Below are 26,052 nucleotides of genomic sequence, written 5' to 3' on the forward strand. Positions count from 1 at the left end.
CCACCTTACAACTAGACCACTGTGATGGGAGGTTGTGTTCTTTCTGAAGTCTGCCTCTTCCAATTCATCTTTTGCTTTGTGCCAGAACAACCTACACAAAGGGAAATCAGATTAACCAATACTCATTAAGCAGTATTATGAGTTGAGCACTATTAAGGGCCCCAAATCCTTGCCTTCATGCTACCAGCATCTTAGAAACAAGACAAATGATAACATAAATGTGTTATATCAAATTGTGATAACTACTATAGAGGGGGAAAAAAGAAAAGGAGGAGAAAGATAAAAGTGAAGAGGGGAATGTAAAAGAGAATTTTAAATACAGGCCCCTTCTGATAAAGTAATGCTTGAGCAGAATTCTAGGGGAGATGAGGAGTGAAGTCATGTAGCTACCTGGAAGAACACCCATGTATCACATCATTCTACCACTCAAAACCTTACAATGAAGATTGAATAAAGACGGTGCTCTTAACTATTATTCAAACATCACATGGTAAAAGCAATCTTTCTCATTGCCCAATACCAAACGAATATGAAGAATTCAGAGATACAATAACTCATCACAGTTAAAGAGTAGAATCTCACATGATACCAATACAAAGTACAATTAAAAGCCAAACAAAAAACTGAACAGGAACATTAAGATTTCATATTATATGGAAAAAGAGTTGCTATCCCTAACATAAAAAGCCGTCCAAAAATAGAAAATGAAAAGACCAATAATACCATAGAAAAATGGGCTGGACATGAAAAGGTACAAAGATCATCAAAAGATAATATTAGGGCTGGGAGCTGTGGCTCAGTGGTAGAGCACCTGACTGGCATGTGTGAGACACTGGGTTTGGTCCTCAGGACCACATAAAATAAGTAAATAAAATAAATGTACTGGGTCCATCTACAACTAAAACAAAATTTTTTTAAAAAATGTGTTAAAGAAAGACAATATTACCTTGAAATATATGAAAAAAATGTTTACTTTCACTCTAATCAAAAACAAGCAAGGAAATTAAAAGTGCACCAAGAGAATGTCTGCTGCAGATGATGTAAATGAAACTGGATTTATTCCCTTGACTTAGCCAGAAAACAAACTAAATATGTTAAAGGTTTCAGGCACTAGACAATAGGCAACAGGTCTTAAAAGATGGCAAACAATTATTACATCTTCCCCAGCTTAATCCAAGGAGACAATTCCCAAGCCACAGTACAAGAAGTAACGAAAGCCAGGCACAGTGGACCACATGTATAATCCTAGCTACTCAGGAGGCTGAGGCAGGAGGAAGGCAAGTTGAAGGCAATCTCTGTAACCCACTAGAACCAGTCTTAAAATGAAAAATATAAAGAGCTGGAGGTATAGCATAGTGGTAAAGTGCCCCTCAGTTCAACCCTCTGTATTGAAATAATAACAACAATAATTTTTTTTAAAGGAGTAACTCAAATAAAGACGGAACTGAGAAAGAGATTGAAATTCAGGTAGAAGGCGGCAGCTCTGACTTCAAGGGTAAAGTATTAAAGAACAGGACGCCACAAAAGAAGACAGTGTGAGTACTAGGAATCCACAGAGGGGTATGCCCAATTTTTGGCTAGAAAATGATCCATGATATATATGAGAAAAAGTTACCCAAGACAAGGAAAATAATGTAGGAATGCAGTAGGATAGAAAATCTCCCCTACCCCAAAGAGACTTGAAAGCTGAAAAAGAACTCTTAGCCCCCGGGAAGAGGAGTGGGAACAGAGGTAGACAACAGAATGGTGGGTGAAAATAATCAATGCACAGGATGTATATGTATGAAAATATTACAGTGAATCCCATTAATTTATATATAACATGTTAATAATTATAATCTGTAAAAAGTAATTAAAAAAATTTTTTTCCTCAACACAGTCAGTTCTGGTAACTCATTTCTACAACCAACAGCATAAAGAACACTAATAACCAAGCGGAAAATTAATCAACAGAAACAGACTTAGAAGTGACACAAATATGGAATTACAAAGACATTAAGACATATCTTATAAATATGTTCAAAGAAATATGTTCCATATGCCCAAGATAGAAATAAGGATAGAAATAAAATATGAGACCAAAATGGAATTTAAAATAAACATAAAAACACAATATTTTAAATGAAAAATACATGGATGGGATTAAAAGCAAATTATATGCTGCAGAAGAAAAGATATGTGAATTAAGGATGTAGCAACAGAAACAATAAAATTAAATAAGGTCAGGTTTGGCAGCTCACACCTGTAATCCCAGCAACTCAGGAAGCCAAGGCAGAAGAATCGAAAATGCAAAGCCTTCCTCAGCAAATTACTGAGGCCCTAGGCAACTTAGCAAGACCCTGTCTCAAAACTGACCATATCAATAATTATATTAAATGCAAATGGTCTGAACAGTCTAACTGAAAGACCGTTGTCAAACTGGACCAAAAACAACCAAGTTAATAACAAAGAAACATAAGTAACAACAACAACAGCAGCAAAGCCCTAATTAAGATATTTGTAAGAACCCCACCCACTTTAAATACCAAGTCCCAGGAAGAACTAAAAGAGTTTTTAAAAAATAGAAAATAATATGCCATAACAAACACTAATACAAAAGAAAGTAGCAATGGCTATACTATTCTCAAAGATTAGCAGAATAAGGAAAATGACCAAAGTTAAAAAGAGATACATTTCATAACAATAGTATATTGAGAATCAGGCACACTGCTACTGAAGATGTACAATATATAATCACTATGAATGGGAATAAGTAATATCTAGCATAATTATATACGCATTTTACTCTTTGACTTTTTGCAACCACTCTCAAAGATAACTGTCAAAAACAACAAAAGATGCATGCAAAAGGAACACTATAGGATTATTTATAATACCTGAAACAACCCAAATGTCCACAAATAAGGAAATGGTTAAATAAATAAAGATATATCCACAAAACAAATGAGGATCTCTATATTTACATATGGAACCACCTCCAGTATATGTAGCTAAAGAAAAGAAAGGTAGAACTGTGTATGGTGTATGTTATAATTTATTCATCAAAAGGGGTATGTGAATACATATTTTCATCTATAGGAAAGTAATAGAATGGAAAGTTAAGGGATAGTAGACTTCCTAGACTACATTTTGCTTCTTTTAGATTTTTATCAACACTGAATTACTTCACATAATATAAAACTAACGTTAAATTTTAAAAGAGCAACATCTTAAAAAATAAAATGAGCCAGGTGCAGTGGTACACACCTGTAATTCCAAGGAATCAGGGGCTGAGGCAAGAGGATTACAAGTTCAAACCAGCCTCACCTACTTAGCAGAACCCCAACTCAAAATTAAAATTTAAAAAAAGGGCTGGGAATGTGGCTTGGCCTGGGTTAAATCCCTGGTACCCCCAAAATAAATAAATATGAATGCAATGAGTATCCATGTAATGGCTTAACTACCCAAAAAAAGTATTATTCCAAGTAACTTTAAAGCACAGAAAGAAATTTAACTACAGATCTCTAATGTGATATACCCCACATACAAAGAGAACTACCTAAACAAGTAAACAAACATTTTTAGGGATTAAATTGGTGGTGCTATTGCTATACTGAGACTGGTATGAATAGAATATGGGATAAAGCAAGAGTTAGTATATAACAGTTTTATCCTATGCCATCTTCACACAGGAAAAAGAAAAACAAACAAAATTGATGAGGTTCAGTAAAAAGCCTATAGTGTTAAATTTGAAATACAAGAATCAGGATAAACACACAGAGCATTTTACCTTTCAAAAAATTTTGCGAACTATGTCTTATGAATTTTCCCAGAACCATGTCATACATGTTAGCAATTAGTGCCCACAGGACTCGCTTTCTGATTTCTTAATGCTATTCCCATGAAAAGGAACCTGGGCTCCTTGGGAAAAGAGCCAATTATAGGTGCAGGCTAGACATGTACTAGATAGGCCTGGAACATCCTGTCATACCAAATAGTAAAGAAATTATAAAGACTACTGGATTGTTCAAAGGGACCCAGGGCCAACTTGAATAAACTCCCAGGGTTATGACTAGAACAATGTGGGCATCAATCAACGTGTTCATTGGAACTGACTGAAACACAAGTATCTATAAATTCATGAGTTTAAAATGACACATTCTTTAAAAACCAACACTCTGGTCATCTTTGGAGAACATTAGTTTGTTAACACTATTAAATAAAATAAAAGACTAAAATATTTACCCTGCCTTTCCTAAACAAATGCAACACTGAAAATCAAAACATAGATTAGGAGTTCCTTTTTATGAAAGTGTTCAACTATTTAGTGAAGAGAGTAAGACAATGAGAATATCACCACTGGTTACCAAGTATCAATAGATATTTGCATCTGTTGATACTTAGTAACCAAACAATACCATAAACATTCCAGACATTAAACATTATTTTCTGTGGTTAATTTAGTCAACCAAATTCTCCAGATAAGACCCAAATTAATCTAATTCAATAATATAAACATCAATATCTTTTCTCAGTAACAAAGAAAAAAATCATAGATCACACAAGTAATAAACAACTGTATCTGGGATTTTTTAAGTTGATTATGTGAAACTCTAAGTGGGTACAATGTTTTGCATACTCATTTACAGAAAACAAAACAATGAACATAAGGAAGAAAAAATAATTTCATGAATTCTGAAGTACTCAGCAGACCTTAGAAGTAAATGGAAGTAAATAAAGCAGCTACCTCTACCTTCTCTCTTTTTCCTATTAGAAGAAATTCCTTATTCCTTGATTAGTTTTCTTTCCACAAATTAAAAAAATATTTTTCCTGATGATAATCATACATGTAGAAAAGTCCAAAAAAGAAAACTGAAAAAATACATTAAAAGCATGAAGAAAAATCCCCCCAAATCCCAATATTCTGAAATAATATCCAACACTTTTTGGAACATGCTTTTAAAATTTCTCTAGATATATTATTAATGCATAAACATATTATTAAAGAAATAAGAACATAAAATACACAATTTAGAAACATCTTTCACCTAACAATGTTGTATAGACCTTTCTATGATGAATTTTGCTTAACATTAACCTTCTCATTGTCAGATACTGCTTGACAGCCAAATAGCTCTTTAGTGTATAACTACACCAAAACTAATGTAACTAATATAACCAATCTTATACTGATGAACATTTAGAGTTAAACTCAACAATACCATAAATATTCCTGAGCTAGTAGTTATTTACACACTGTCTCTGAACTTTAAATCTATCCCCTTATAAACTGCTCTGAGACTCTGGAGATATAAATCTACATTTTCCAGACTACTTTGAGAGCTGGCTTCCTCCAAAGAGACACTAGAGCTTCTTTAGGCCTTCTGAGTAATAACTTTACTGCTCTCAGGCCCATCACACCTTGCAGGAAGGTGGGCAATACTGACACAGCTCCTCTACCTCTGAACACCATTTCTTCCCAGGCCAGCATAGCAGCTACTTACAGCAATTCTTACCTCTGGATTATCAGTGCAATTTTTTGATCTTTCATCCTCCACACACCTGTGTTAATATATTTTTGTTTAAAATACCTAGTATAGTTTCTGTCTGAGAGGATTTTGGCCCACATAATGATTATGTGGGTATCTTTTCAAATTATCTCCAGGATAAGTTCCTAAAAGTGAAACTGCAGAGCAAAGACTACACACATTTTACGACTGAATGCATTACCCACGTTACCAACCCAGAATGGCTGTATCGATATATATTCGCATTCCAGTAAGGACAACATCACTAGAATGCTAACTAAAGCTGGATATATATAATTCAATTGTTTTTATTTGTATTTCCTAGTTTACACAAACACATTTTCATGACTTGGAAGGCTGAAAGAATTTTCTGTTCTTCCATTTGCTAACATTCCACTGTGAGACTTATTTGTTATTCCTTCGTTAAGAGTTTTTATAAATTGGAAAAATTAAACTTTTAAAAGTTATACATATTGAAAATAGTTTTCCAGCACATCACTTCAACATCATTTTAAGATTTTGGCTTTTATCTGAATAGTAGTTCTTCCATACACAACACTAAAAAATAAGGGCAGAGAGCCCATCCAGTTCATTTTCAATACCCTCCACTAGGGGATTCATAAATATTTTTAATAAAAAATTTTTTTAAAAAATCCCATCCATTAATACTTGATTTATGACTTCATATTAGTGTCCCCTCCCCAAAAAACAAAAACTATAGAACCATATTAATATTTTAGTACTCATTTTGTGTATTTAAAATCTTAGATACATTAAGACTTTAGCTGGGATTCACTTGAATATATGTAAAAATCAAGGAAAACAGACTAGATTCATTTTTCTTTTGAAAACAGCTTCCTAGTTATTTATTGGGCAACCTAATTTTTCCTGATCAATGTTATTTATAATATTAAATATTATACTTCTCATCTACCATTAAAGGTTTGCAAATTTTTTGTACACTTTACTATTAGATTTTCTAATGCTTCACTCTATGTTTTCTAAATGTTGATATATAGTTAGTGATATATAAGAAAAGTTTTGAATTTTAACATATTTGTTTTTGCTACCCTGTTTCTAGTAGTTTTTCAGTTTATTCTGGATTTTCCACGAAAAATTATTAGTTTTGTTTTTGACTTTCCAATACTTGTTCCTCTTATTTTCTTATGCAATTACACTGGCTAATATTCAAAAACAATGTTAAATAATCACAGGGATGGTGTTGTTTCTTATCTTGTTCCTGATTTTATGGGAAATATTTCTAATGTTTTACTGTACTGTACTGTACTGGTTTGAGAAATATTCATTATGTTATATTTATTCCTATAAAATTAAATTCAGTTAGTAGTAGACTGATTCTTATTTTTAAATCAGAAGCACTTTCAGCATTTATCAAAATGATTTATGGTATCCCCTTTTTCCTACTTATATAATAAATTATAAACATGAATATGAAGCTTAATAATACCAATCCTCTTGGTATTCCTAGAATAAACTACATCTGGCCACAATATACTCTTATTTTACTACAGTAAAATTCTATTTGCTAAAATTTCACTTACACAGAAATCATTACTAAGATTTGTCTTAGCTTTCTTTTAGGAAAGTGTATTTCATTCAGTTTTAGCATCCATGCTTTAAAGAATTGAGTGCTTTTCTTTTTTTAATCCCACATTCTGAACAATTAAAAAGAATCAGAATTCCTGATTTCTCAGATTTGAAATGAAATCAATCTCTCTCCCCCTCCCCCCCTCCTTTTCTTAGTGCTTTTATTAGAGAATAAATTTTCTCAATTTCTTTTATAATTATAGTCTATTAGGTTTTTTCTTCCCCCCTCATAAGGCAATTTTACTTCTTAGCATTATCCTTTAAAATAAAAAAAAAAGACAATGCAGTTTTCCAAATGAATTTTCATAGCCATGTTTGAAAGTAAATATTCAAGAGTATTTATGTAGGACATATAGAAATAAGAAGAAAATAAATGGCAAATTTAATGGCATACGCAAACAAATTCCAATGAGAAAGGCATACAAGTGGATAGAAGAAGTGATCTCAAAATAAAAAAGGAAAATACATTTTCAGAGCCCTCTATACTTGAAGATGCTTTTCATTTGCCTTTACTTACACACAACTTAGGATGGCAAGGGAATTCTTTAGTTATATTCCTTTTTCTTCAAAACTCTCCAGGTGTTAAATTATTAGTTGAAAAGAATTCAGTCTCATTTCCTTTTGCTGTACATTATCTTTTTTTTTTCTTTATGTCTCATTTCTGGGAACCCACTCCCATAATTCAGTAAATTGTACCAGGTTATTTTCTTAAAATACAAGTACCTGATCTCCAGATTAATTCTAAAAAGTTTATTATTACTATTATTGTTGTTGTTATTGCTATTTTCTTGAATATTTTCATTTCCCATTACTCAGCTTTCTTCTCCAGAAAAACCAATAATGGTTTTTCACTAACTGCAATTCATTCTCTTTAACTGCCTTCATTTTCTGACCATTTTCTCCACATTCTATACAACTTCCTCATGCCCCATTTTTTTCTATATTGTTTATTCTATTCTATGCTAGCTATAAAATTATATAATGTAAAGATATTTTAGTTCTTCTTAACCTTTGCTTCTTTCCCTTTATTATCTTATTTTTGTTCTCCCTCTTTTTTCCCCCAGATGACATTAGTTGTTTAACTTTCTTGGCAGTTTAAAGCAACTACAATTTTCTTTTTATCTTGAAAACCTCAATTTTCTAAATAGTACTTATTTATCAACAATTTCATGAATGCTAAAATATTTACAAAGATTTTGTTAGCTAATTTGTATTCTGTTAATTATTTTGGGAGTAAGGAACTTGTTTCTGGCTATGACATTTTAAACGAAAGTGTCTCTCTGCAGACTAGACACTGAATACATCTTTTAAAATTTAACATCAAGGAGTAAGGACATAGGTCAGTGGTAGAGCACTTCCCTCACATGTGTGAGGTCCTAGGTTTGATTCCCAGTACCAGGAAAAATAAATTAATACCAATACTCCTACTCCAGCTATAGTGACTTAATCAGCTAAGTAGCACAGGAGAGGAAGTCAGGACTGTAAGTAGTGAATCCTTGTCTCTTGTGTAATTTCTCCCCAAAATTCGTTAAAAAGGACAAGGAATCCTGGCAACTCAGCTGAAACAGAAGGAGGATGGCAAGTTCAAGGCCAGTCTCAGCAACTTAACACCCTCAGCAACTCAGTGAGAGACTGTCTCAAAATAAAAAGTAAAAAGGTATAGCTGCAGGTGTAGCTCAGTGTTAAAGTGCTTCTGGATTCAATCTCAGTACAAAAAAAAAAAAATTGCCTTAAAAAGATGACAATCAGTTCCATTTGGAATATGGGCTATAAAAGGACTCTTAGTTTTCCTACTTTGGGGTGATTCAAACTCCTGAGAGAAAAGCTGAGTCAGAAGAGAACATCATAATTCACCATCCATTAAAGCACATAATTTTCTCTTTTCCTGTTAATAGTTAAATATTTCCTTCATAGTTCCCTTCTTTTTTTTTTTTTTAAGAGAGAGTGAGAGAGGGGGAGAGAGGGAGAGAGAGAGAGAGAGAGAATTTTAATATTTATTTTTTAGTTATCGGCGGACACAACATCTTTGTTTTGTATGTGGTGCTGAGGATCGAACCTGGGCCGCACGCATGCCAGGCAAGCGCGCTACCGCTTGAGCCACATCCCCAGCCCCAATAGTTCCCTTCTTATCACACCTTGGATCATTATTTTTCCAACTAAGAACAATAGACTGGCCTAATAAAAAATTATTACAATGCCTCTCCTGTATTAATATTACAGGTGAAACCAGGTTTTCCTTATTTCTCTCAAAGCCTATCTCTACCTTATAGTCTCCCCTCTAAATTACCAAATAAGAAGATACTTACTATAAATGCCTTATATACCTGATTTAGGGATATGTATTATTTAAACCTGGTGCCAGTTCTTTGTGGTACATTCTATTTAATTATATTTTCCTCTGGTTCTTTTTAATTATTTTGGTCAATTCAAGAGAAGAAAATTTAATGAACATTCACATACTCATCATTTTTCCTCAACATTAACTACCAATTTAATAATTTAAAACACAAAATGTTCATATTTTATCTCCTGGAAGGCATATACAATAAATTACTGAGAATAGTGTATATATACAGCAAGTATTCAATATCAGTTAATTCTCTTCATGAGAGACATTTAAAATATACTCAGCATATAAACCAAGTTATTTTAAGTGTTTCAATTCCATATTAAAGCAGCACATTTTAAAATGCCCTTGAGTATTTTAAAATGTCAACCTTTCAACCTTGTTCTTTTAGTTCTCTTAAAAATACATCAATGTTTTCTGTTTTGTTGGGGGTTTTTTTGTGAGCACTGGGGATTGATCCTAGAGGCATTTTACCACTGAGCTACATTCCTAGTCCTTTTTTTAAGATAGGATCTCGCTAAGTTGCTTAGGGCCTCACCAAGTTGCTGAGGTGGCCTCACACTTGCAGTTCTACTGCCTCAGCTTTCTGATTCACTGGGATTACAGGGGTGTGGCGCTGTGCCAAGGTCAAACAATGTTTCTTTAAAACACAAAGGATACTAGGAAACACAATCTAGAATAAAGATAATATAAATCCCCAATGAATAAGTCAAATAAAACTTGTTCAAAGTTCTAAATAAGAAAGAAAGCTCCCTCCCCCCTCCCCCCCCAGAGTTGTGAATCTGAGGTAGAGCATTTGCCTAGCATGTATGAGGCACTGGGTTCGATTCTCAGCACTGAATATAAATAAATTAATAAAATAAAGGTCCATCAATATCTAAAAAGATATTTTTAAAAAAGGAACTGTACCATAATGGTTATGTTTCTGTAGGCATGGAGTCAACGAACATAAATGTAGTCATGCCCCTGCTCTTGTTAGTTATATGACCCAGAACCAATTGCCTCATTGAACATTAGACTCCTCACTTGGAAGATTAGGATAATAATCATACTTCACTGAATTATTATAAAATTCATATGAGACAGTATATTATGTAGGTATTCCGTAAACGGTACATACGATGATGGTAGTGAGGGTCAAACTCTGATCTCTGATCTGTCTAAAAGAGCCACCATGCCATTCCATAGAAAAACTTACACTCTGAACTCACTTAGAAATTAATAAGGCAGTTCCAAACAATAAGATTTCTCCTTCTTACCAAAGAGACTATTATTAGAAAATTTTGGTATATTTCAATTACTATTTAAATAATGCCTTTGTCCTATTTATCAGCAGTTTCTAGAAAGGAATAATAAAATTTATACCTCACTCTAAGAGCTACCTGCGCCAATAGTCTTCATGAGGAAAAAGGCAATAGGCAATTCTTCTGTATGAAGAAGCATGCTATCCCACCACAACTAACTAGAACAGTGGCTAAGCCAGAAGTGATGAGGAAGAGGTAAAACCAACCACTGATGACTGTGGCAATATCAGGACCACCTGTCAAATCTTATCTCCAAAAACATGAGGCATATATAGAAAAATAAGAAGTAACACAGAAAAATTGAACACTTACTCTCTGGGGCTATTACAGAATCTTGAACAATGAAAACTACTATTAGCCCTCGAATAACAACTCAAATTCTACTTCTTAGAAACACTAGAATACAGAAAATATTATACTGCTATTAAGATGAGTATTTGATGCTTCCCTATATCCCTATGTCAAGTAAAACACAGCTTATGAAAATTTTGATCCAGTAGTACACTTAATCACAGAAGAAAGTAAAGAGTCCTGCTGAAATTTCTCCCTCTACTTTAAATCAAGTGAACTGTTTATCCCATGCTATAATATGCCAGGGACAGACTTACTATAAAATTCTGTTCATCAAAATCTTTTAAGTAAAACTAATGCCTCATAAAGATGTGGCATGTTTACCTTGCTTTTTCATTAATCTTCTAAAATATCAATCAGTGCTTTCTCCCAGGAAAGGATAAGTTCCATTGAACAGCATAGAATAAGGTAACCTGACAATCTTTCCCCAAGATTTCCCAAAAAACTTTAAAAGATTCTAGTTATTACTTAAGCAACAATATGCCCAAAACATTTATCAAAATAAGTTCAACTCACGATCTGATGTGTGGGAAATCCTCTTCAATTTTGCTTCCTGTGTTTTTGAAAATTTGTAGTGCAGCTTCTGCTACTTTTTCATCATCCATTTTCAGACAAGCCAGAAGTGATTCAAATGTTTCAGCAGAATGAAATGAGATAGGATGTGTAAATGAGAGGACCTAGAAAATGAGTCATAAATATCATATGTAAAACCTTTTCATCCTTATAATGCAAATCCAAAATACTAAATATCAGATATAGTACAAATCAAATCAATACAAAAATAATTATGCTAACAAGAAACTGAAAGCACTATAAATAAAATGATAAACTTATTATATATAATAGAAATCTTCCTGTGCAGGAAGACTGCATTACATGTAAAAATAATTTCTTCCCAAATTAAATAGTATGTTAACATAATTCTAGTCAAAACTTGATTTTGATTACTATGTAGGATTATTTGGGTGTGGTGATGAGGGTAGGAAAAAAAGGGACATAAAAAAGAATCAGGTGAAGCATCTTTATTTCTAAATAAAGGAATTAGAAGAGAATAGCTAAGAACATTCTGAAAAAAGTAATTTAGGGAAAGGGTAAAAACTCTGGTGATAGTAAAAGATACTATAAAGTAACAATACAACATAGTAATTACACTGAAAGAAGCATGAAACAGAAGTAAAGCAAAAAATAGATCCTAACATAAACTATATTAGATTATAAAGAAGGCACTGGGGAAAAAAAAAATGATCCTGAGAAAACTGTGTAACTATAGGGATAAAATCAAATTAGACATACACTCCCAAGAAACACTTTTCAAGTCAGATGGGTAGGATTTTAAAACATAAAAATAATAAAAATCCTCCAGAGGATTTTTCAGAGTAGAAAAATGGAGACTCAAAAATGGAATATAAGAAGAAAAAAGTAGCAGAAAAATGTACTGCATAGAATGCCATACTTGTAAGATTCATAAACAACCAAATTAAACAATTTTATTTAGGGACATGTAGACAGACAACTATCATAAAACTATCAAGAATAACAAAAAGAATAATGAATTCAAAATTCAGAACAATCGTATCTGGGGGATAAATGGAGAGATAAAACCACTAAAGAAAAATATTTTTAACACTCAATTTGAGTAACATTCTACTTACTTTACATTGGCATTAATTACTATATTTTGCAACATATATTACTTTTTCTTTATTAAATATTTCCCATAAAAAAGCAAAGAAAATAAAAGCTCATTCAAGTCAGTGTTCAAAAAAAAACCTAAAATATTGAGATGTAAATGGATATATGAATGAAGATAAAAATAATGATAGTGCCATAGGGAAAACAAAAATGATTAATATATGGAAGGTTGATCGACCTTAAAATAATTATTGCAAATTATTTGCTTTTGCTTATCAAATTGGGAAATATTTTAAAATTAATATTTGTAATATTCCATGTTTGGGAAGGTTAAGAACATGGTATCCTCATGACTACTGATGGGATTACAGATGGGCACAATTTCTCGGTAAAAGGATATGTAAAAAATTTCATACACATGCGTGCGCACGCACACACACACATTGTATGTATATGTACACACACAAAAATATATATATTCTTCTCCAAGCATTTTGAAAATTGATCATTCTTTTCAAACCAGTAATGCCCTCCTATTTTCCAAAAGATCTTAATAAATTCATCTTAAGTACTAATATTTATAAGAATAAAATTAGAAAAATCTAAATATCCAACAAGGAATAGTTATCACTGATACCCCTAATCTGATCACTGTCTAAAAAGAAAATGTTTGCTATTAAGTTTTACTACAAGCCAGGAACTGTGCTAAGAAATTCATGTACACAACTTAATTTAGTTGCCTGTGAGATATTGTTATCATCATTAAAGAGGAAACATACACAAGTAAATGTGCTCCAAAACACAGAGCTAGTAAACAGCTAAAATTCAGATCTGCTTTTTGACATTCATAACATATTATCTTTAAAAAACACTACAAAAATGCTTATACTTTATGAAAAGATACAACATTCAATATTTGATCTAATTTCAAGTATATAAATTGCATTTTTTTAAAAAAGTGAAAGGAAACAAAAAACATGAATGTTTATGTATGAAGGGCTTATGAATGTTTTCTTTACAATTTTATGTTTTTAGCCATGAACTGATACTGATATAATCAGTAAAAGTCACCAGTATATTTTATCTAACAAAATAAGAAATGCAATAGAGTTTTAGGAAGAATTAGGTTCATTCTACAAAACGATTAGCACATGCTTTGCTTACTAATGATATCTTAAATTATACTCCTTATTTTAATGTATTAATACTAAGGTAGATAATAGAATTTAAACCTAAAAACATTCAATTACAAATTAGAATATGCAAATTCTAAATTATCTAAAACAACAGAGAAAATTTTATCTTACGTAATATAAACTTTAGAGGCAAACCTCAATAACAAGTAATATAGGCTACATATGTTTAACATTTATCTAATTAGGCACTTGATTTTAAAAAAATATTTACCTTAAGCAGTTCCAAACCTGCCCTGATAGCTTGATCAGTAGGAACACCCTCATCTTCATCATCTGCTGTTCCATCTATTGATTTGTTCACTTGCTTAATAAGAGCACTAAAGTATAAAAAAACACAAGTCATTCACTAGCAATATCTAAGAAAACTTCCTCAGTATTATATATACATGTGCCCCATACAAACTCTGCTAGAGTGGTTTTTCAAACATTGTTATAAAACAATCAACTATTTGAGCTGCTGCTTTTCAAAGAGCTTCTCTGCTGGGCGTGATGGTACACACCTGTAATCCCAACTACTTGGGAGCACTGCAAGTTCAAGGCCAACCTGGGAAGTTTAGCAAGACCCTTCCTGTCTCAAAATGAAAAACTAAAAAGGCTGGAGATGTAGAATATTCAATGGTAAAACACCCTTCAGTTTAATCCTAGTACACCCCCACTGCTGCAAAGAAGAAAAAAAAAAGTTATTTTCCATATCCATTCAAATGAGGTAAAAATGCTAATATTATTTGATTTGCTCCTTTAATAATTATCTAAAATTATTAATCCAAAAATACTAAAATAAAATAAAAGGCAACATCATCTTAGATACAGTGTGTTAAGCACAGTTGTTAAGAGACAGAAAGCACAGGCCTCCTACTAAAAGGTATAAAAATATCTATGTAACAGATACAATAAAACCTCACAAGAACATAAAAAAAAAGAGCTGCTATAGATCAAAAGGGAAACTTAATTTCTTCAAGTTTTCTTCTAAAAACAGGCCTATGTTACTTCAAAATAAACACGTAATGGAATTGACAATTACCTAAAATAATCAATCACAACTGATGGATATTTGTTCTTTCAACAAAATCAAGTAACAAAATGCCAGATCGAATAACACAAAAAAACATATAAAATAAGATTTAATTATTCAGTGTTCCATATTTACCAGATGTTTCTTCAAAAATACCATATACTCAAATTTTTTTTATTATTAGTTGTTCAAAACATTCCAAAGCTCTTGACATATCATATTTCATACATTTGATTCAAGCAGATTATGAACTCCCATATACTCAAATTTAATATCAAGTGAGGAGTCAAGTGTATCTATCACCCTTATAGGGATCTCTTAAATTTATCTTTTAAGAGTATGTTCCTGAGGGTGTTTTCTTTTTCATCATTTTCCCTGATTACTCCAAATAAAAATTTTTAATCTAATTCTTTTTCCATATATTTAGTAGCAAGCTATCATGCACCTTTAAAAAAAGGTTGGATCTCTATGTCTACCTTGTACTAAAATAATTTCAAGACTAATTATAGATTTTAATGTGAAAAGCAGAACTACCTAATATGATATCAAAGGCCAAAAGAAAGCAAATAACTTAATATATAACTTAATATTTATTAATGTCAAACACATGTTTAAAAGGCAAACTGAGGTTAGCCTTTTAAAAATATTCTTGTAGTCAATTAGAAAAAAAAAAAAATTCTCTGAGGCCCTCATAGGAAAAATAACAGGCTTTCCTCAAAGAGATGCAATTAGCCAAGAAATATTTAGGAAAAAGAATTTCAGTCTTATTAAAAAATATTCAACTTTAAAAATACAGAAACTAAAAAGATTAGTTAACACTGTCAGAGTTGGATGAAATGAGTGCAAGCTGACTACTAGATAGAACTGAAAGCAGATTCTTTCATGAGGCTACTGTACAGTGTGGTGGGCTCTGTAGCAACTTTCTTAATTTAATATAATGCCTTTCTAACTCACTGCTCCTTCTCTATAAAATGGTAATAATAATAGTTCCTATAATAATATTTTTATTATCTTTTAAAGTTAAATATCATTTAACTTTATGAATGGTTCCTATTCATAATTAAATAAGTTATAACTTGAAAACATTTTTAGAGTCCTCCCAGTCACATTATCAGTACTAATTACTGTTAATGTTTATGTTCTAACATATCTTCTAGATCAGTAGGATCTGATTGCTAAAGGCAAAGATTTATTTACTCTCTTTATTATCTGGACTTAAACTCATATTTCTGTCTGCTTGTCTTTATTTCCTATATGAAATAAGATGATAATATCTAGATTGCTATTTTAAAACCTCCTGCAAATAAAGTTCTTTTCTTTTTATCCCACTACCATAGGAGACAACCACAATATTGTTGTAGCAGTCTCTCTCCTACTCCCCTCCTCCGATCATACATCTCGATGAACTGTGGTTCTCAAAAATCAAATAATGAAGTACAACTCTAACGGTCAACCTTAATGGCCTTCCACAATCTGATCCAAATCTACTTTTCAAGGATCAACTCTCCATATTATAATTCAAATATATGACATCATTTTCTAAATATCCCTTTTCTTTCTTATCCAGTTAGCTTGATATGTTAATCTCAGTGCCTACAATACTCTTTCTCTCATCTCTGAAGAAACAAAATATTACCCATTTTTCTCTTATAGGTAAAGTATTACCTCTTAAGGATATCCAAAAGGATTCATAGAATACAAGATGACAAGTCATTAGTATTATTTTAATTTTAATATATACTCCCAAAGGGCACCAGAGATGAATAATAAGTCAGTATGCTATATTTTTAAAAGCACTTTTTCCCAGAGTTTTCCATAAAATATTTTTAAATATTTTAAGGAAAAGTCCAGGAGATGGGAGGAAGTTCTGCCAACATTTCACAAAAGGGAATGCAAATGTAAAAAGAAATAATTTTGGAAAACGTCACAGATGGTATCAAACCTGAAACACTTTTCTTTGGGGGGAGGGGGGCACCAACCATGAATTAAACCTAGAGGCATTTAACTGCTAAGCAACATCCCCAGTGCCTTTTTTTTTTTTTTTTCCTTTCTTTTTTTTGAGGCAGGGTCTTGCTAAATTGCTTAGGGCCTTACTAAGTTGCTGAGGCTGTCTCTGAACTTGCAACCCTCCTATCTGAGCCTCCAGAGCTGCTGGGATTACAGGCGTGCACCACTCCACCTGGATCAAAGTTGAAACTTTAAATGACAGTTGTTTAAAGAAACACTTTCAGTTCTCATATATTTGTGAAAATACATCAAATGTTCCTTCAAAACAAATTCATCTAGTTTTTCTTTCCTGAGGTTGTAACTAAAATTTATGCTACCTAACTTATCTATGCAAGTTAACTAAAGAGGCACTCCTGGTATATTATTAACACATAATACTAGACTTGGATTGACAATTTCTCATATAAGTTGAACCAATGCATAAAATTAAAATTAAAAAGAAGAAAAACTAAATAAATATATACACAGATGAGTGCACATATGTGTATATATAAATTCAGAAATGTGTGTGTGTATATATACACAGGAGCAAATTTACATAAGTATACATAAATGAGTAGCTAGTTTGGTGCCTTGCACATAGCAGCACCCAATAGTCACTGATCTCCTAAATGCATGGGTGAATAGTAATGAAAACTTAATATTTTTATATACAAATACCTGATAGATTCAGTATCTATGTGCACAGGTGCTATCCTCTCCAAGAGAAACTTGATCATTTCCAGGAAAGGATTAGTAGGCTGTTTAGGGTTGCCCAACTTCTTAGTTATTTCACGCTGTAATGCAGATTTTTTAAATATCACAAAAATATGTTTAAACAAATCACTACATTATATTATTAAGATACTACATTAAAACCATGTAGTACTGATGCTGCAATAAACAAATCAATAAGAATGGAATAAGTCAAAAAAAATTTTTAAAACTAGTTTAAGAATTAAGTGTATGAGGAAGGTAACATTTCAAGTAAATAGGAAAAGGGTAAATTATTCAATATAACATTTTGAAATAATTGGAGATAAATTTGAAACAAAACAAAGATTTCTATATCATGTCTTTTACCAAAAAAAAAAAAAAAAAAAAAGCTCAAAACGATAAAAATATAAAATAAAACCAAGGATCCAGTAGACACACAAACTTTAGCAACCTTATCAGAGAAACTTCTTAAAACTACTGACTCCTGGACCTCACTCTGAAAATTCTAATTAATTAACCTGGGGTAGAAGAACCAAGAATCATCTTTCTCTAAAAAGCAGCTCTGAAGATACATGAATAACAGATTAAGAAACACTGACATTAGTAAATATTTTCACTGACTTGCAATAGAATAGGATTTTGTGATTGGGACACCAAAAGCAAAAACCTCATGACCCAGCTAGATAAAAATAAAAATTATGATATGTAAAGAACATCATAAATCAAAGGGCAAACTACAACTGACATAAAATTATTCATATCTTAACAGACAATGCCATTATGTCAAACTAACAAATCAATAAGATAAATACCATTCCATAAAAAATAGGCAAAATGATAAACATGAAATTCACAAAAGCAGCATGAATAGATAAGAAACTCACGGAAAAAAGATGATTAGATGACTAGCAACCAACAAATACAAAATAAGTATGTTTTTGTTGGTTTTTATTTGAGTTTTGTTTCTAGTGGTGATACTGGCCAACATTATGAAAGAGAAAATGGCCACTCTCACCACTGGCAGTTAGTAAAAACTAACCAGTTTGGGAAGCAATGTACCAACACATATTGAAGATTTTAAAAAATGGACCTTTAAACCATGCAATTATATTCCTAAGAATGTATAATAAAGGATCAAGAATGTGTAGAAATATTATACAGTTCTTTGCATTAATCAACAAGTGGGGGAAAATCTAAATGTACAAAAAAGTAGACTATTCAGTAAATCGTGGCATATACATTCAGTGGTATGCTATATAGCTATTTATATAATACTATAAATGACTAATTAAGTAAAATATTTAACACTGTATATGTAATATGATTTCATTTTGGAATACAAACCATAACATTAACAATTATCTATATGGAGGGATTATAGTTTATTTGTATTGTTACTTATATTACATTTTCTAAATTTCATATAATAAATGAAAATTACTTTTTAAGGCAGGGAGACAAAAACTATTTGGGTGTTTTTCAGACATTATTTCTTTCTCTCCTTACCACACAACCTTCAGCCTGTTTGCAGGAGCATGTTGGACTAACAAGTACTTCTAACTGTTTTCTTATTTTCTCATCATCTTCTAACACTTGTGTGAATTTCTTCATGAAATCCTGAGCCTTACCAGGATCTGGCAAATTTCCTTAAAATAAATTAAAATTTAATTAAAATACATTTTTAAATTGCTCAAAATAATTAAAAAATCAATACTTCTCATTTTTTATTATTTTGATTAATAATCCTTATCTACATGTTCAGGTTAGTTCAATAAAATAAATTGTGAAGTACCATCAATAGTCAATTTTCACAAATAAAATCTGTTTTCTAGAAATATAAAACAGGGTCACTATGAAGAGATATCTATGCAGGAAATGACTGCACTGGCTATTTCTAAATAACTTCTTATAGCATTTAAAGATATCAAGATCAACCTTAATAATGCCCATTTCATTATTAGTGTTCCCTCAAGCTTGTGGCACATGTTGTTCTCTTGAAGTTCAGAGCAAAAGATAAATCACCAAGTTTTATCTTTAAGGAACTATTTTCTTATATTTCCATGTTTATTATTATGCCAGTCCAGAGAAAATCCTGTCTGCTTGCTGTCTGGAACTGACATATACTAAGTAAGCTGTTTCCAGTTTTACTGTTGGATATGTCATTACTGTATGAGAAGAGATTAAGTCTTTGTACGAGACTTCATATTACTCTAATGGGTCTTGTGAATCAAAAAACCTAAGAGAACTAATAAAATGTTGATCCTAGTCTGGTGTTCCCACCCCACCCCAGCTATTTAACTGCTATAAAGAACTAGCCTAGAACAGAAATTACAAAACTTTGGATAGAAAAAAGTAGTAGAAATTCAAATGAATCTTAAAGTATGAATACAGTAAGTTCAATCTTCAAGTTCCCACAGTTCTGAAAATGTATATTAAGTCTTAACAAGAATAACTGAATCACTAAATGCGGAAAGAATATATTAATAAATTAATCCAACTAAACACTTGCTATATGATCTTTTCATGTTTTCTATATGAGAAAAAAAATTCATTGCAAAGAAAGGGCTCCATATGTTAGTACAACAGATAAAACACAGTACATATAGAAGACAAACTAAATGTTTGTGTAAGTTTTAAGCAATAAGCTTCAGCATACAATAAGCACCTGAAGGAAAGCTGGAAAACTGTTAGTGTAGCACTTTACAAACTGATCCAAACATCACTAGCAATTCACTGGAGTTTAATGGTATTATGGAAAAGGCAGTATTGTTTTTAAATAGTTTTGGAAAATGTCATTTTACAGCCCCTTCCTAACAGGCATCATGTTAAAGGGTATAAGAAGACCTAGTTATTAAAGAGGAGAGGTGCAAAAGGGGAAGAGATGGAAGATTGAGGGCAACAGAGAGAAAATAAAACAAAACTTTAAATTCAACATTATACAAATATATCGACCTTGCAACCCCATCTTTGTCACAATACCCTTAACCACCTATAGGATACTAGCTTTCCTCAAACAAAAAGTGAAAAATATTACCTTACTTGAAGAAAATGGACAGAGGGGAAAAAACAGAAAGAATATAGGGGATCGTTTTCTTAAGAGGATACTAGCCAGAACCAAACTACTGAGAAAATAGTGATTTAAAAAAAAAAAAAAAAAAAAAGCATAAAGCTACTTACTGTAGCACATTATCAAAAAAGACTGAAAACTAGTTTTATCTACCCAGATCTGAAATATATTTTGGTCTTAAAAGATCTATTCACACTAAAATTCCAATCACATAACCTAAAACCCAGTGAATTAAGTTACTGCACTCTTCAATATCTTAGCATTACTTCCATACACGTTTTGCAATAGTCAGCATCTCAGATCCATCTTAAGATCTTTTCATTATCATCAAGTGGAAGTTCAGTAGACTCATTCTGCCAGGTATTTCCGATTACCTCTCTGATTAACACATCTGCTATACACAGTAATGTCAAGGTGGGAGGAAAAGGAAATGACCACAAACATAGTTATTTCCCTACTCTTGCAAGAAATAAAGATGTGCTACACATACTGTTCAATGCAATTAAATAATATTTATTGAGCATCACTTAAATCAAATAAATATTTTTTTCAAAAGAAACTATTAATGTAGTCCTTGGATATATTCAATTTTCACTCAGTGTGAAATCAGCTTCTTAATATTCACATTTTATGAAGAGTAATCAACACCAAAGCACTAAAGTAAGCTCATATAATGATTTAAGTGAATTCTCAGAAATAAATTTATGCAATAAATTCTTTCTCCAACTCAAGTTTTTACAAAAGAAAATCTGAAATTCTATATCATATGCCAAGTAAAAATCAGAAAAAAAGTAAAGCTGAGTTGCTTATTGAATATCAAGTAAAAATGCATTAATTATTTGCTATATTTTCAAAGCCTAAAATGAAACAAATTATAAGAATTATTTTGATTAAATCTTAAATTTTATATAGATTTAAAATAACTTACTTGTAATAACCATCACTTTTGAAAATATGGCCTTGACACTGGCATCTGTCTGTAAATCACAAAAAAAAAAAAAAAAAAAAATCAAAATTAAAATTTCCTGACAAGAATCTACATTATATTTTTCAAAAAATAGGTATGCATAACTTAGTAATTCTCCAGTTCCATGCCCTTACCACAACTATGTCCTTTTTTTTTGTTTGGGGGGGGGGCCATACTGGGGACTGAATACAAAGGAGCTTTACCATCTATCAATAAGCTCCATCTCCAGCTCTTTTTATTTTATTTTGAGACAGGAGGACACTAAGTTGCTGATACTAGCCTTGAACTTGCAATCCTCCAAGTCATTGGGATTAAGGTGTACGCCACCATTTCCAGGCTACTGTAAATATTCCCGAGGTATTTTTTAAACCCTAAATGTATTAGATGGGAGGTAGAAGTGAACACATTTTCCACTCTCATCACCTCTTACCTCGCCCTGTTTTGTTAGTTCTCAATTAAAAAACTGATTGCTACATAACATTTTTTGGACAGGTAGATATTTTGCAGTTTTAGAGCTGAAAGAATGGGGTAAGTTTTAGAAGGAAAATAAAATAATTAAAAACTTGTTAGTTTTCAAGTTTTTAGTCCTATCTCAAATTAAAAGTTGACACATGTATAAATTTCAACTGACTTGAGGTTTCTCAGGCATAGTAATAAATCTTATGGCAAAGATCTTAATGGAAAAAGACATTTAAAAAGCTGTTTCTAAGATTTCTAGGTATGGGTTTTAACAGGGAAGTGTAATTTCACTGAATAAATGTGCTCACCACATTGTACTGCACATACATTCATGTACTATTTCATGTGAATTCACATATATAAAAGATAAAAAGATTAATTATATACATCTTCAAGTGTCATATTTTTTAATATTTATTTTTTAGTTGTAGTTGGACACAATACCTTTATTTTATTTATTTATTTTTATGTGGTCCTGAGGATTGAACCCAGGGCCTCGCACGTGGTAGGCAAGCGCTCTACCGCTGAGCCAAAACCCCAGCCCAGACAGTGTCATATTTTATAAAACCAAAAACATGTCATTGAGAAACTGTGTTTAAAAATACTAAGCTATATAAATATTGGGTTAAAGTCAATAAAATAAATAAACCATCCCTATTGAAGGAGCTGTTTAAAAGGAAATGAGAGACAAAGCATAATAAAATACAAGAATTAACTCCCAAATACTTGAAATTTGGAATACTAAACAGCAATACTTTAAGAAACATACAATTTTTGTTGTTTCATTTACTGATGAAAGAGATTGTGCTGGGCTTTCAAGAAGTTGATTCACATGAAAAGAAACTGAACCAACAAAAGTGCAATACTGAAAATTAAAAAGTCGCTTTTGAGGAGCTGGGGTTATGGCTCAGTGGTAGAGCACCTGCTTAGCATGTGTGAGGCACTGGGTTCAATTCTCAGCACTGCATATAAATAAATGAACAAAATAAAGACCCATCAGTGTCTAAAAAACATTTTTTTTTAAAAAGTCACTTTTGAATAATTAATTCAGTTCAATGAAGTAGAGGGGCTATGTTGCTGAGCCAAAAATTAAAAACTGGCTTACTCAAACCGAATAATAAAGAAAGCAAAATAAATAAACAAACAAACAAACCAACCAACCAACCGTTAAGTCTTCCTGATAAGATGAGGAAATATAAATACCCAAAAGTTAAGCATATCTTTGAATTTTTTCTAACTTTAATTCACTTATGTCTATTATAAATCTTAGTATAAACAAACAATTATAAACTAATTCTTCTCACAACACAACTCTATTGGAGTACTATCCTCCTCCATTTTGTTTCTTCTTCAATCCTACCACATATTACCGAGAATTCCTACTTGATAATTATTATAAGACAAGCAAAAACAAATTACACAAAGTAAAAAGAAACTAAGCATTGCAAATGAACTGAGATTTTTATTTTATGATTCCATATATGACTGAGTAAAAACGTCATGAGATCCTTTCAAGTTTTTATCAAGAGGCAAGATAAAGAAGTTCTACTAAAGAAGTAAAAGCTGAAAGATTCAGTCAAAGGCAAAGTTGTACTTGATTAAAATCTCACACATCCTGAGCAACATGATTTGAATGTGCTATACATGATCTACATATTTAGCATACTACCTGGTTATCATGATTTCAATGATACCCCAAGTCAAGAATTCTATACACATAAATATAAGAACATCTCTTATTTTTATGTAACACTGTTGCATGTTTGGCCAGAGGAAATAAATTAATACTGCTCAAAGTAACAGCACTTAATGCCCAGATTACTCACTGAGACACAATGACTTACTGCATAATAATACTCAATGAAACACATGCCTACTGACTGAAATACACTAATTTAGGGTTCAGAAAAAGAAAACAGAAAAATCACTGAATTGTTTTTTTAGTTATTTATCATAAGGGAAAACACATATTCCAACAGGTTCAATACACTCAACAATCATAGAAAACAGGTTATATATATTCCATAAAACATAAAGAGGTTATTGTTAGCCTACAAAACAAAAATACTACTCAGACATAAGCTTCAATTAGGCAAACAAATGGTACAATATCTTTGAAATCTTCAAACCACACTTAAAGATTAAAAAAAAAAAAAGTTAGAGAATCACTACAAATCTCTAAAACAACTGCTGTTAATTTATGAATTTTTAAAGCAATTAGTCAAATTATGCCCAGAGAAACTGGAAGCTTTCTCCTTTTAGATAAAACTATACTGCTTTACTGACTGTCCTACAAATACGAGGTTTGTGTGATGAAAGGGTCTGGAGAGATCATTATGGACTGAAGAAGAAATAAAAGATAATACTATTGTTTTCCCTCAATGCAATTTAAAATAAGCAGGTACAATTTAAAATAAGCAGGTACAATAATGCAATATGTTTTGGATGAATTATAACATTTATAGGCCTACCTAATACTGAAATCATTCTAAATACCCAAAAAGAAAATGATACTTTACTAGATGAATATTATCATTTGACTATAATTAGATGTTCAAGCAACACATTAAAATCACCATAATATTAACTGGAAGAGAAAATACAAAGATACTGTACTATAATTACCTGATTATAAAAACTTTCTAAAATCCTAAGAGTATACAAAGACATGGAGAGTATTCGTGTGGCAAAATAAAAGTGTAATTTTATTCTATTTTTTAAGCTTTCAATAACACTGAGTTATTGTTTATTTCTTTATTTTTAAAGATACCAAAAAACTTTTAAATGCACAGAAGTACATTCTCTTTTCTGATGCTATCACCTTTTACAGATTTAGTAAACTCTTAAAATTTTTCTATGTAATAAGTTTCTAAAAATTGCAGCTAAGTTAGGAATCTTAAGTTCTATCTTTAGTCAGAACTCTTCCACAGTTAATACAAAGCAGCAATGGTAAACAGCAACTAAAATGTGTGTGTTTTACAAAACTTAACATCAAAAGAAATTTTTCCTTTAAAATTTAGCTTACTTTAGGTTGCTTAATTAAGTCAAGCAAATCCTTTACTTGATGTCGGAGCAAATTTTGACATTTCCACATTTCATTCAATGCTCTAAAAAACACAAACATACAAAATAGGTTAAAAAAAATCTTTCCAGAATTGTCTAAGTACATAACTATTAAAAAGGCTTCAAATTACCAAAGATGACATAGGAAAATTCACAGGACTTAGTAATTGATGATGTACGGGGGGGGGGGGGGGGGGGGGGGGGGGGGGGCGCAGTCAAATATAACAATTAAAAAAAAACAGGATCAAAAGAAGAGATTCACAGTGGTTGTGTTTTGCCTTGTCTAAAAATAAGCTGTATTTACCATTAATAAGAGCACTTTTGTAGGCTAAGGGTATAAATTGGAGAAATTGTAAATTTAATAAATAAAGGAAAAAATGAAGAAGATCCTATAGAAGGTGGAATAAAATAGAATCCAAGACAGAAACAGAAAAGAGGTATAGTTATGAAAAAAAATGGGGATTTTTTTTTCCTAAAACAGGTATTGTATTACATTTAAACTGACAGGAATTATTTATGCTAAAAGTCAATATTCTTTCAATTTGGCAAAAATCCTGATATCTTCCTAATAAATGTCTTTTTCTTGGGCAGAAATTTAAATCAAAAAAGAACTTAGGTAATTAAAAAAGATATATAAATCAAAGAACAACTAGTGTTAATATATTAAGTTATAGAATATCAGAGCCACACATTTTAAAATTTTAAAAAGAAATTTAAAAAAATATTTTTCATTGGTTTATTTTCAATTATCTATACTTCATTAACCTCTGTGACCATACACACAAAGCACTTGCCAAGTAAGTAATAAAAACAGAAGCAAATAAAACATCTCTTTT

At 31.4% G+C, this 26,052-nt stretch overlaps 1 protein-coding gene across 8 annotated transcripts in view; it reads right to left on the bottom strand.

Moving 5' to 3' along the window:
- The window catches only part of Pds5b (PDS5 cohesin associated factor B), a 197,850-nt gene that overhangs the window by 58,248 nt on the left and 113,550 nt on the right, over positions 1–26,052 (bottom strand). For all 8 annotated transcript variants that reach the window (XM_071611551.1, XM_071611550.1, XM_071611549.1 and 5 more), the window contains 6 exons: positions 25,179–25,260; positions 21,656–21,704; positions 19,167–19,306; positions 17,625–17,740; positions 14,157–14,262; positions 11,634–11,794 (listed from right to left, as the gene is read on the bottom strand). In XM_071611551.1, the coding sequence (XP_071467652.1) occupies positions 11,634–11,794; positions 14,157–14,262; positions 17,625–17,740; positions 19,167–19,306; positions 21,656–21,704; positions 25,179–25,260 (654 nt within the window). The remainder of the gene's footprint in view (positions 1–11,633; positions 11,795–14,156; positions 14,263–17,624; positions 17,741–19,166; positions 19,307–21,655; positions 21,705–25,178; positions 25,261–26,052) is intronic.

Source organism: Marmota flaviventris, chromosome 4, assembly GCF_047511675.1.
Source record: "Marmota flaviventris isolate mMarFla1 chromosome 4, mMarFla1.hap1, whole genome shotgun sequence".
In the NCBI taxonomy this organism is placed as follows: domain Eukaryota; kingdom Metazoa; phylum Chordata; class Mammalia; order Rodentia; family Sciuridae; genus Marmota; species Marmota flaviventris.